Raw genomic sequence first — 11970 nt, forward strand, 5'->3', positions numbered from 1 at the left:
TTACGTTGTTGGCAACAAGGTATCGAAGCAGGTAAATCAGGGATACATTAAATGATTTTTCATAAGAGCCTAACTGACGCGATCGATTTCTCTTCGTCGACTCTCTCTTTCGCTAATAACTTGATCAAAACAAAAAAAAAACATTATTCTTTTGGTTTCTATAGCAAGATGTAGTCGTCTCCTTCGCATTTCAACCAAAAAATCTAGGGAAAACTCAATACACATTCTGTTATAACACAAAGAGAGGATCGATGAAGAGAAATCGAAAATGTCAGTTGGGCCCTAATGAAAAAAATCAGTGCCGTTGTGTTTTGTAGTGGATAAATATGATTCATACACTGAAGTTAAGTAAAGTGTGTGTGTGTGTGTGTCAGGCTTGTCCGCACTGAACACATGAAAATTCTGCTCTTTTGATTTACACCACCAAAACCATCGTATTTATGCAACCTTCCTATCTTACCCGATAGAAGGATGTTGAAATTACCTAAATGTCATTTTGAACTGTCAAAAAATCGCACCGCAGTGCCACACGGTGCGCGCAAAGAGAATTTCACCCGGGTGAATTCACCCCAGTGAATTTCTCTTTGCGCGCTCAGTGCGGCACTGCGGTGCGATTTTTTGACAGTTCGAAATGTCATTTAGGATATTCAAACATCCTGCTATTAGGTAGGATAAGAAGATTGCTTAAAAACGATGGTTTTTGTGGTTTAAATCAAAAGAGCAGAATTTTCATGCGCTCAGTGTGGACAAGCCTGGTGTGTTGTCAAGGGAAGCGGAACTTAGCCTACAACAGGTTTACTTATTGTCTTGGGAGTTTTTTTTTTTTTGATCAGCCAGTCTTAGTTGATCTCAATCCATAAATTTTAAATATTTTGGTAGCCATGAATGCAAGATTCTAAGCAGGCACTTCTCTTCAGTGTATTGCAACCAAGCAAACGCAAGTAAGAGTCGCCAGCACGACCGCATGGTGGGGGTGGCTTACTTGGATCGACTCTTCGTTCTCCTGCTGCCGTCATGAATAATGCTAAAATAAAAAGAACCGCGAGCAGAGCCGAGGATGCATGAAACGTTGCGCAATAATGGAATAATAAAGTTAGCCATTGCCGGCGCGATGCAATGACGAGTGCCCATGCTGCTCCTCTTGGGGTGACGGAGGGGGAGGCAAAAGTTATAAAATTCCTTCGAAAGCGCGGAGGATTTTCTGCCTTCCGCAGCTTCCACATAACGACGACTACGGCTGAGGTTAGATAGTGAACAGGTTTAACGATAATCCAGTTTTTATGTTTGGTGTTCAGTGATTTTAAACTAGATTTCTTTCTGAAGGAAACAGGATCTCTAAAGTTTGCAGCATTAGGAAGGACTTTATTTCTTTGTAAGAGATCTGATTTGTGACGCCCATTTCAAAACGTTCGAATACGAAGTCATGTCAACAACTTCTAGCGCCTGGATTTTATCAATCATCTGAACCACTTGTTGATCCATGAAGGATATTGCGTCGCCTGTCAAAAACTTCATTCCATCTAGAAACTGATCCAGAAACTTGAGAAGCTCCACTGCTTCCGAATCATTCACCTCCGACGTCTCCCCAACAAAGTATCTCGGGTAATACACCTGGAAGAAATCTCGATACAAAATGGCTTGTAAGGCTCCCCTTCTGTTCTCCTTCCATCCGGGAACGACGTCGCTGAGCCGCTTGTACCACCCGTAAACATTCCCATACTTCTCCAAGTCATAGCCTGCTACGTCGAACGTCGTCACGGTAGCCAGGATGCTTATGTCAGCCACCGTCAAACTATCCCCGCCTGCTACGAACTCTTTCCCGTCCAGAAACTTGTCCAACAACGCCACCGCCTGATCCAACTTCTCCAATTCCTTCGTAAGTCTCATCCCTGGATAGAATATCTCCGCGAAGCGTGGATACAGTACAGTGGCATCGAAGAACAGCCGTTGATTCACCACGGCTCGGCGACGGGGTTCCGTCGGGTACAGTCGATCATCCTTGCCGTATTGTTCCACCAGATAGATGGCGATGGCACGTGACTCCCACGAGACGAAGTCTCCGTCCACTAGCGTTGGTAGACAGTGTTGAGGATTTAGCTGAAAGTCACGAAAACAGTTCAAAATCCGAACGCTCACACCTCTCGATGATTATTACCTTAAGAAATTCCGGTTTCAGCTGATCACCATTCATCAGATTCACGAGTTTGGGATTCAGTTCAACGCCAACGGCAGCCGCGGTCATCTGCACTGCCCGACACGGAGCCGATCCCGGCAAATAGTAGAAATCCATGGTTCTGGTTCACTGTTAGTTTCCAACTGATTCACGTTGATTCGTGTGAAACTGCGGCGAGTCGTCGTCTTATCGATTTCAAATTATATTGTGACCATCTTGATAAGTAGGCATTGAATTGAGGCAATTGAGCTTTTTCGAACTCGAAAAACCCTCATCGCCGATGGCCATGACTGACTGTGAGTACCGTTCCGCGAGTTCAGTCACCGCTCACTTCGACCACCTCTCCGTAGACTTGTAGAGTAACAAAGTTACCTGTTTTTGAATGTTGTTTTCTATTTACCGATCCGGAGATACGACTTCCCCGGCCAATGCGGGAACCTGTTGTTTGTTGTTATTGATTGAAGTCGCACACGGCGTCGGTGGTGGCGCAATCGATGAAGCGAGCACGTGAAACGTGAGCAGCACAGTTCAGGCAACCGATAAAATGCTTCTGTTTGGTTGTAAATAGTTTGGGAGCTTCGTATAGGATAGATCTGGAACGGCAGAAGGTATGCATAGCTGGCGTTGCTTGTGGCTGTTCTGTTCGGAAGCTGAATGGAGCAGTGCCGAACAACTTTTATAATGGTGGTTATATTCCAGACGCGAAAGTTTTCCGGAATTGATTTTGTCTGTGCGGGTGGGTGAATGATGGAGATAGTGTGCAATCGAAAATTGCTGGTGATGGCGAAAATGTGCACGAAATGTGAAAATTTGGAATTCGGAAAAGTTGGTGAACGTATGCCAAATTGAGATATTTGGCTTGTTGAATAGTATGGATAATGCTCACCTGCATGGCTGCAAATTGATGTGTTGTTTCTACAATATGAACGTTATGGGATATTTATAAGAGGAGAATGAACTAAAGCATGCTCAAGAAACAGGGTTAATTAAACAACAGTTTCTTAAGCTGAAGTTTGATTAAGGACAAACGTCTAGAAATCCCGCTTCAACCGTGCATCAGAACTTCAAACGCACAAATCTCAAGAAGCAAGCTTCACACAACAGTACATTTCATTATTCTGTTCTTTCTCACTCGCAATAAGCTTAAAATAAGAAGATCAGGTGCGCTGGTCTTGTTTACGAAGAGATTTGTGCCCTCGAAATCGTGAGTAGGTGTCAAAGTTGGCCATTGTGGCGGCCATTGTGGGATTCTAACAAGTCTGTCCTTAAGTGTAGTTTGTTCAACTGTTGTACAGCTAAAATGTTTGTTGGGTAAATTCATGTGGTTGTTGTTGATCAAATAATCAGCTTGAAGAAAAATTGTCGATGATTGTCCTGCCAATAATGTCCATGTCGTTCGCAAAGCATGCCAATTCATCAGAATTCGTGAAAATCGTACTCTCAAGCGTTAGTATCCTCTGCTGTACGTGTATAATCTGGATCGTATGAATAAAAGTAGTAAATTGAGTTTACTACATTTTTGGTAGTAAATATGTACTACTTGTGGAACATATTCGTATGAATAAAAACAAGTTTACTACACTACAACCCAACTAACTATCGCAAGCCACAAACAAGCAAGCATGCTGAATTGTTGCTTTATAACAGTAATGATAGCTGAACTAAAATTATGCTGTAAACATTACTGTAAAAATGCTTTTTCAATTGGAAACGTAGCCAATGTTCAACCTTTCGTATCATTACTAACCCTTGTATTAACAATGATAATTTAAAACACTTTGCAAGCGTTTAGTAAAATTTTTATTCAACTTGCAGTAATTCCTTTACAAAATACTTTAACAAGACCTTTTTTGCTTCTTGTTAAGTTTATATACAAATTAGCACACGTATCTGTATAATGTGTTCTCACAAGTCAAAAAAGCGCATTCGTTTCATCATACTTACTCAGAGTACAACACGTGTTTTTTTTTCTGAACAGCAGCTGAATTAATGTGTTGTTCAGTTTTTAACCATAATGTTCTGCGGTAATTCACCACTGCTGAATAGAAGTCAAAGTGTGATCATTATTGAACCACGGGAAGTTTGAGCGCTTCAATTCATTTGAGTGCTTCAATTCATCATTCCAGGATGGTGCAGATAGGAAGGCATGCGGCTAGCAATCGACGGGTCTTAAGCGTACAATCAATCTGTATGGGGCTTCTCTCAATCGGATAGAGATGCTGTGCACCAATTGAGTTGTAAGCTAATACTAATCGGGTCTAGTTTATAAAAATCAATTTTGGTTACATTGTGTTCTATTGCGTGTAGAAATTGCAAAATTTTGCATTGTATTTACTGCCGGTGGAAGCATTTTTTTCCCCATGTGCATTTTTGGCAATATTGAGATTTTGCAGCTTATGAACATGAATCATATAGGGAAATAAAAACAGTTAGTTTGTTCCGGAAATTGTCGGAAAAATGCAACGCCGATTAGTCACATTCTAAAAAGTCACGTTTCATTGCAAATCCTATGGAACATTAAAATTGCTCTAAACCAAAAATGAGTGCTCAAATTCAAAATTGGTCGATGTTTTAACACGATTCAGCACTTACGCTTTATAGTTGAGGCAATTTACTTTTTTGAACTTTGAACGCGATTTTCTCGATTGTATGTTTTCGCACATGGGACAATTATGCGTCCACGGGCAGTTTATATTTAATCATTTTTGCTAAAGCTGAATAATAGCTTTACTATAAAGTTGTAAAACGATTTAACAACAAATAGTTCAGTTGGTACACACAACTATGCATTATAGTTCCTGCAAATTTGTGTGAACAAAACTCGAACAAAGGTTATGCCTGAGAATTATTCAAATGTTATACAGCATTATGAATTAATTCGCCGTAAAGGTGCTTGTAAAATGAATGATTGTTAGTTGGGTAGGGTAATTCACCAAAAGTTAGTGGACTTTCCGTTATTATTCGTTTTGCCGTGCATAATTCCACGGTATCAGGTATCAGTAGGTCGACTCCAGAGGCACGTTCTCCTCCATTTGGGAAATTTGTGCCATCGCCATGAATACGAGCCTATTCATCATTTACCTGAGGGAGAGCGAAGGGAGAAATAAGGGATGGGATAGGGAAAGGGAAGGTAAGGGAATAGGGTCGACATAATCGCATAAGCGTACCACAACAGGTTCAAACAGTAAAGTAAGCCTAAAGCTACTTGCCACAACGGGTTCAGAACAACAGAACATCTGGAAGATTCAGGCTTCTTAGGTCAGTTTCAAGTGTTTACCAAGTACTCGGAAACGCAGTTGCGTAAAAACTGGGTAGTCACATATCAAATAATTCAAAGTTCCACAGGCGGAGCTAAGATATACAAATGAAACAGCCTGTTGAGGCTTGTGATGGACAAAATCATAAGTAGGAAAACCACATTGAGTTATCTCAATTGCGTTTCTGCTACGAGATGCCTCAAAAGTGATGGCAAGACTCCCGCATGGGGGCATCTACAAACACTCAACTTCCTAATCGCTGCTTGACATAATGCCGAGAAGAGATGTTGGTTTTTGAGCATTTGGTAAATCCAATTGGAAATCATTGAAAGATAAATAGGACAATCCGTGTGGCTTCCAATATGAAATCAAAAGGTACGTGTTCAAAAGTATCCTGGAAATCCAAGAAAACACCCGAACAAAATTGTTTTTGCATGAATGCTTTTCCGATATCGTAAACAACATTGTGTAAACAAATCACAGTGGATTTTCCATTTTGGTAAGCATGTTGGTTCCCATGGAGAGGCATGTTTGCCAGAGAAACATCACGGGTGTGATGCTCGACAAAGCGTTCTAATCATTTCATAAGAAAGAGGTCAAATTGATAGGTTTGATCTTCATAAGACGCCTAGTACGACGCATTATCCACTTACGGAATAAACTTGACAGTATGATCCCATCAAGATTTGGAATAGCAAGGCTGCAAATAAGCAGTTTTATCAAAACATTTTGGGGCTCGAGGCATAACACGCGAGATTGCCATTTCAATTTTACGGAAAGTAGCAAACATCGGTCAAACGCAAGATGCGGAACCATATAGGTGTTAATTAAAGCATTACATCTACATAGAAATCCCCCCTACAAAAGGTTCTTGGACCAAAGCTGTTCTTTTATGATGAAGATTGATCTGAGCTGTCATAACCATAGCCACTACCCAAACTAGGCACGATCAAACTCTTAAAATCACAACACAAGAAAAAAGAGCAGCGATAAAAACCAATTCGGTATCGATTGAAGAACCCCAGAGACAAATATACACAGAGGACACTGTGAAGAACGCATAATGCGAAGAGCCATATAGGTTATAATTGAAGCTAATAAACAACATACTAACAATCCCACCCAAATTGAGCCTCGCAGTTGAGGCTTAAGAAGGATAGCAGATTATCTCGGAGAAACACAAGGTCAACTGCACCATTGCTCCGGTTAGCGCAGTAAGGGCAGAATACTGTGGAGGGCGCCCTAGTACTCCACAGGCTCCGTTAAGCGGTTAGGATTTTATTAGACCCCCCCCCCTAACCATTCATTCCTAGGCACAGTAAGCATATAGCCGCATCACACCATAAATTAGGGGTCACCTGTTTAATGGGCTCTTACCACCGGAACAGGCAGTTCGTAGTGTTATTCTTAGCCAATTGTGACAACCGCTACCGACACTACACAGCTATCTAGGGTGATCGGGAAAATAAGTGAATATTGATGATCAACTTCATACGGACCCGAACAGCCGGTAAAACTACGGAAGGTAAAGAGCAGATAAAATTAAACATCGGAAGGAAAATCCATTTTGAAGGCAGCTTTTGTGGTCCAGTAGCTACCATGAGGAATTCCATAAACAAAAACTGCTGGTGGTTCCTCACAATACACCTGAAGGAATTCCTCAAAAAACTCCAGGAGGATTTCCATTATAAAAATCTGAAAGAATCGAGAATGAGCTTCCGCGGGAATTTCAGAAGGGTTCCAGACGGAATCCTGGAGACCAGAAAATAGTCTTTAGATGAATCTCGAAAAGAGTTCTTGGAGTAATCCCGTGTACAGTTTCTGAAAGAATTCCAGAAGCTCAAAGAAGAACCCAAAAGTTCCCAAATGAATCCCGGAATAAGTTCCCAGAGGATTCACGAATGAGTTCCTGAATAAATTCCAATTCCAGACATAAGTATAAGTTCACGTAGGAATCCAATCTCTGAACAAGTCCAAGAGGAAAGTAAGTTCTTGGAAAAATTCCGGAAGGAGTACCCGATGGAAATACCGAAGGAATCCTGGAAGCAAATCCTGAAGCAATCCCAGAAGTAAAAAAATCCCGGGAGCAGTTCCTCGAGGGATCCCGGAGAAGTTTGTAGAGGAATGCTGAAAGAATTTATTGTCAGAGATCTTGTAAGAATCCTGGAAGGATCTCAAGAAGAATTCCTGAGGAAATTCCAGAATGAACCCCGGGAACAATCTCGTATGGAATTCCTGGAAGGAATCCCTGATGGAATCCCTGACAGAACTCCTGGAGGACTCCCGGACGAATTTCTAGAATTTGCAAGAATATTTTCCAGGAATATCTTCTGGAAGTCGAAAAAAAATTCTATTCACATTCCAAATGAAACCATTGGGAGAATCTCGGATGGAATTCCATGAGGATTCCCAGAACTCTTCGAAAAATCCCAAAATAAATCCCTTGAAGTCCCTTAAAGAATCTTAGAAGAATTTTAGATTGAACCTTTTAAGAATCTTAGAAGAGATCTCAGAGAAAACTGTTGAAAAAAAAAACCAAAAGAAACTCAGATGGAGCTCCCTAAGAAATCGCAGAAGGAAATCTTTGACGTATTCTAGAATAATTTTATGGAGAAACCACCAATGGAGTTCCTGGAATAATCTCAGGAAAAATTGTTGCGGTAATCCTAGAAGAAATCTATCGAAAGATATATTTAGAAAACCATCGATGGATATCTTCAGAAATTCCTCCAAAAATTATAGTGAAAAAACACCAGGCATTTCTTAAGAAACTACTCCAGAGATTTCTACAGAAATCTGCGGCGGAATTTAAAAAAAAAACGCCGAAAATTCCTTCAGAGATCTTTGTAGGAACTCTTCCAGGGTTTCGTTTAGTCAATTCATAGTTGCCTTTGAAATTTTCTCCAAAGTTTTCTAGAGATTATTCCTAAAATTGAACTAAAAACATTATTTTATAATGTTGGCTTTCAGCCTTCCTTGGATTCCTCCAGAAGTTCCTTTCAGAAAGTCTTGCACGGATTCCCTTCGTTCATGGATTCCTTAAAAAATTCCTTTTAAATTTCTTTAAGAATTTCCTAGAATTTCTAGAGGGTGCTCCTGAAATTTATACAAGAACTCCACTAGAAAGTGTCTATGGACAAGACCCTTCATAGATTCTTTCAGAAATCCGTACGAGGAATCGTTCAGGAAATCATCCACGGATGTCTTCAGAAAATCTTAAGTTCAGAACTTCTCAAGAAATTGTTTCAAGAATTCATTCAGTGCATCAAAAATTTCCCTTGAGATTCCTTCGCAAATTCTTGTTGAGATACCTCAATAAATTTGTCCAAGGATGTTTTTTTTTCTAAATTGCTTCATGGATTCCTTCAGAAATTATTCCAGGAATCCGACATTAAAATCCACCTAGGTTTTTTTTCAGAAACTACTTCATCAGATTCTCAAAAAATACTTCCAGGGGTTTTTAAGAATCTCCTCCAACCCTTTCTTCAAATCTTCTAAAATTGTTTTTTTTTTCAAAGATTCTTACGTTATTAATATAAGTTATCCGGGCAGGATTTGTTTTCAGAATTTTTCCCTATGTTTTTTCTCAGAAATTAGTTTATGTAACTCTATGATTTCCTCCACGAATTCTTCAAGAAGTTTATTCAAAAACATTTCCTTTGAATTTCGTCAGGATTTTTTTAAAGAACACCTCAAGAGTTTTTTGTAGAAATCTTTACAAAAGACAATCTAGACGTTTCTCTAGTATATTCTACAGGAACTCTTTTCTAAATGCGTGCGCAGATTGCTCCAGGAATGCTTTCGGGGAATGCTCTTAAAATTGCATAATAAGATTTCACCAGGATTTAAAAAAAAAAATTAAAATTTCTTCAATATACTTTTCTAACAATTCCACCAACGGTTTCTCGTGAAGTTTCACCATCAAAATCTTCAGAAATTTCTCCAGGAGTTCCTTACAGAATTTCCCAGGTTGTTTTGCAGATGTTTCTCCAGAGATTCCTTCAAGTGTCCTTCAAGAACTTATTGATGTATCTACGAGTATTTTAGTGGAAATTTATTCGGAAATTCCATCAGAGAATTTAAAAAAAAATCCTGCTCGGATTCATTCAAAAATACTTCCAGAGACTTTTTCAGCATTTAAGGAAATTTTTCCCATGGATTTTTTTTCTCAAAAATATCTCTAAACTTAAAAATTATCCATTGGAGTTCCTTCGCAAATTCTTCCAGGATTTCTATGGGACATTTTTTAATTCCTGGTTTCCTGCTGAATTGTTTCAGATATCCCTCCAGGATTTTTCCAGAAAATTTCCGAAAATTGCACCAAAAATGTTTGGAATAGTACTTGAAAATATTCATTAAATATTTTCTGAATTCTAATGGAAAATCTTAGAGGAATTTCTCAAAAAAAAAAACTCCTAATCTCTATAAACAATTTTGCCAAGAATTGCATCGATTGAGGAAATTTAGGGGGAAAAATCTGGAAGAAGTGATTTCGAAATTTCAAGAAGAGCTCATATTCCCTTGAATACTCGAGGGTTTCGGAAGGAACTCCTGAATGATTTTTTGTTGAGAACCAGAGAAGAATTTATGAAGAATCACTTGAAAAATTCCTAAGCAATCGTTTGAAGAATTCCTGGCTGAATCCCTGACGAAATTCCTACAGGAATGCCTGGAGGAAATTCTGCAGAATCCCTGGAGGTATTCTCGGAGTCATTTCCGTTGAAATCCCTGGAGAAATTTCTGGAGGTATACCTGGGGGAACTTCTGGACAAATTCTAGGAGTACTTCCTAGACGAATCATTGGAGCAATCCCTAGAAGAATTCCTGATGGAAACCTTGGAGGAATCCTCGGAGAAAGTTCCGAGAAAAAAATCCCTTGATAAATTCCACGTGGATTTCCTGGACGAATCCTTGGAAAAATTCCTGGAGGATTTCCTGGAGGAATCTTCGAAGGGTTTCCTGTGGAGAAATCCCTGTGGAAATTCGTGGAGGAATCCCTGAAGAAATTTCTGGAGAAATCTCTGGTGGAATGCCTGGAGGAATTTCTAAAAAAATTCTGAAGGTATTCCTGAAGAAATGCATGGAAGAATTTTTGAAGGAACCCCTAGAGGATTTCCCAAAGAAATTCCTAGAGGACTTGCTGACATAATTTCTGAAGAATGCCCTGGATCAATTCCTGGAGATATTCCTAGAGAAATCTCCAAAGCAATTCTGGGAGAAATCCCTGAAGAAAATTCTCAAAAAATCCCTTAGTAAATACCAGGAGGATTTTCTGGAAGAATCCTTGGAGGAATTCCTGGAAGATTTCCTGAACAAATCTTCGAAAGATTTCCTGGAGGAATCCCTGGGAAAATCCCTGGAGAAATTCCTGAAGGAATCTGTGGAAAACGCCAGGAGGAATCTCAGGAAGAAATTCCTGGAAGAATTTCTGAAGAAATCCCTTGAGAATTTTCCGGAGAAATTTCTGAAAAAGTTTCTGAAGGATGTACTGGATCAATTCCTGGAGAAATTCCTGCAGGAATTCCTATAAACAATCGTAGGGTAATTCCTGGAGGACATCCTGGCGGAGTTTCTGGTGAAGTTCCTGTAGAAATTCCTGGATATAATCCTGGAGGAATTCCTGAAGGAATAGCTGGAGAAATTTCTGAAAAATGCCTTTTGAGAAACTCCTGTAAGAATTTCTGAAGGAATTGCTGGAGAAATCCTCGAAATAATTTCTGGAGAAATTCCTGGGGGAATCCTAGCAGAAATTCGTGGAGAAATCCCTGAAGTAATTGGTATTCTGAGGGGAATTCCTGCATGCAGCAAACCATGCTGAAAAATCTAGAGGGATCCCTGGAAAATTACAGAAGGTATTTCTAGAGAAAATCCTGGAAGAATTTCTTAAGGAATCCCTGACGGATATCCTGGAGAAAATCCCGGATTTCTAGAAGAACCCTTGGAAAACTCCTGGAGGAATTCGAGGAAGAGTCCCGGAAGCAACTCCTGGAGAAATATCTTGAAGAATTCCTGAAGGAGTCGCTGAAAGAACTCCAGGAGGAATCTCTGCGAGAATCTAAGAAGGAATCTCTGGATAAATGCCTACAAGAATTCCCAGCAAAATTGTTAGTGAAATTCTTGGAGGAATCCCTGAAATATTCCTCAAGAAATCTTTGGAGGAATTCCTAATGGAATCCCTGAAAAAATTCCTTAAGGAAACACTGGAAAAATCCTTGGAACAATCCTTTGAATAATTCCTGGATAAATACCTGCAGAAATTCCAGGAGAATTCCAGGAGGAATTCTTGGAAAAATCCCTGAAACAACTCCAGGAGAAATTCCTGGAAGATTGTCACAAAGAATTCCTACAGAAATGCCTGAACGAAGCGCTGAAGGTATGCAGCGAGGAAACCCTGGAGGAATTCTTAAAGGAATACCTGATAGAATTTCTGCAGGAACTCCTGGAGGAATCCCTGGAGATATTTTTGGAGGAATTCCTAGAGGAATCTCTAGATGTTTCTAATCCTTCTAATCTAACCTAAAAGAGAGCTCGGAGAGGAAC

At 39.8% G+C, this 11970-nt stretch overlaps 1 protein-coding gene across 1 annotated transcript; it reads right to left on the reverse strand.

Moving 5' to 3' along the window:
• Positions 1 to 1298: 1298 nt before the first annotated feature.
• LOC109414675 (glutathione S-transferase 1-like) lies at positions 1299 to 2432 on the reverse strand. The gene is made up of 2 exons (XM_062847346.1): positions 2156 to 2432; positions 1299 to 2097 (listed from the first exon to the last, which is right to left on the reverse strand). The coding sequence occupies exons 1-2, from the start codon at positions 2288 to 2290 to the stop codon at positions 1363 to 1365; spliced, it is 870 nt and encodes a 289-aa protein (XP_062703330.1). The 5' UTR covers positions 2291 to 2432; the 3' UTR covers positions 1299 to 1362.
• Positions 2433 to 11970: the final 9538 nt, after the last annotated feature.

This window comes from Aedes albopictus, chromosome 1, assembly GCF_035046485.1.
Source record: "Aedes albopictus strain Foshan chromosome 1, AalbF5, whole genome shotgun sequence".
Classification (NCBI taxonomy): Eukaryota; Metazoa; Arthropoda; class Insecta; order Diptera; family Culicidae; genus Aedes; species Aedes albopictus.

What these genes read in the sequence shown, in the direction of transcription:
- LOC109414675 (XM_062847346.1), bottom strand. Translation starts at nt 2,290, where the DNA reads ATGGATTTCTACTATTTGCCGGGATCGGCTCCGTGTCGGGCAGTGCAG. An exon ending in TGAAACCGGAATTTCTTAAG is followed by an intron (nt 2,098 to 2,155) that starts GTAATAATCATC and finishes CGTGACTTTCAG; the next exon opens with CTAAATCCTCAACACTGTCT.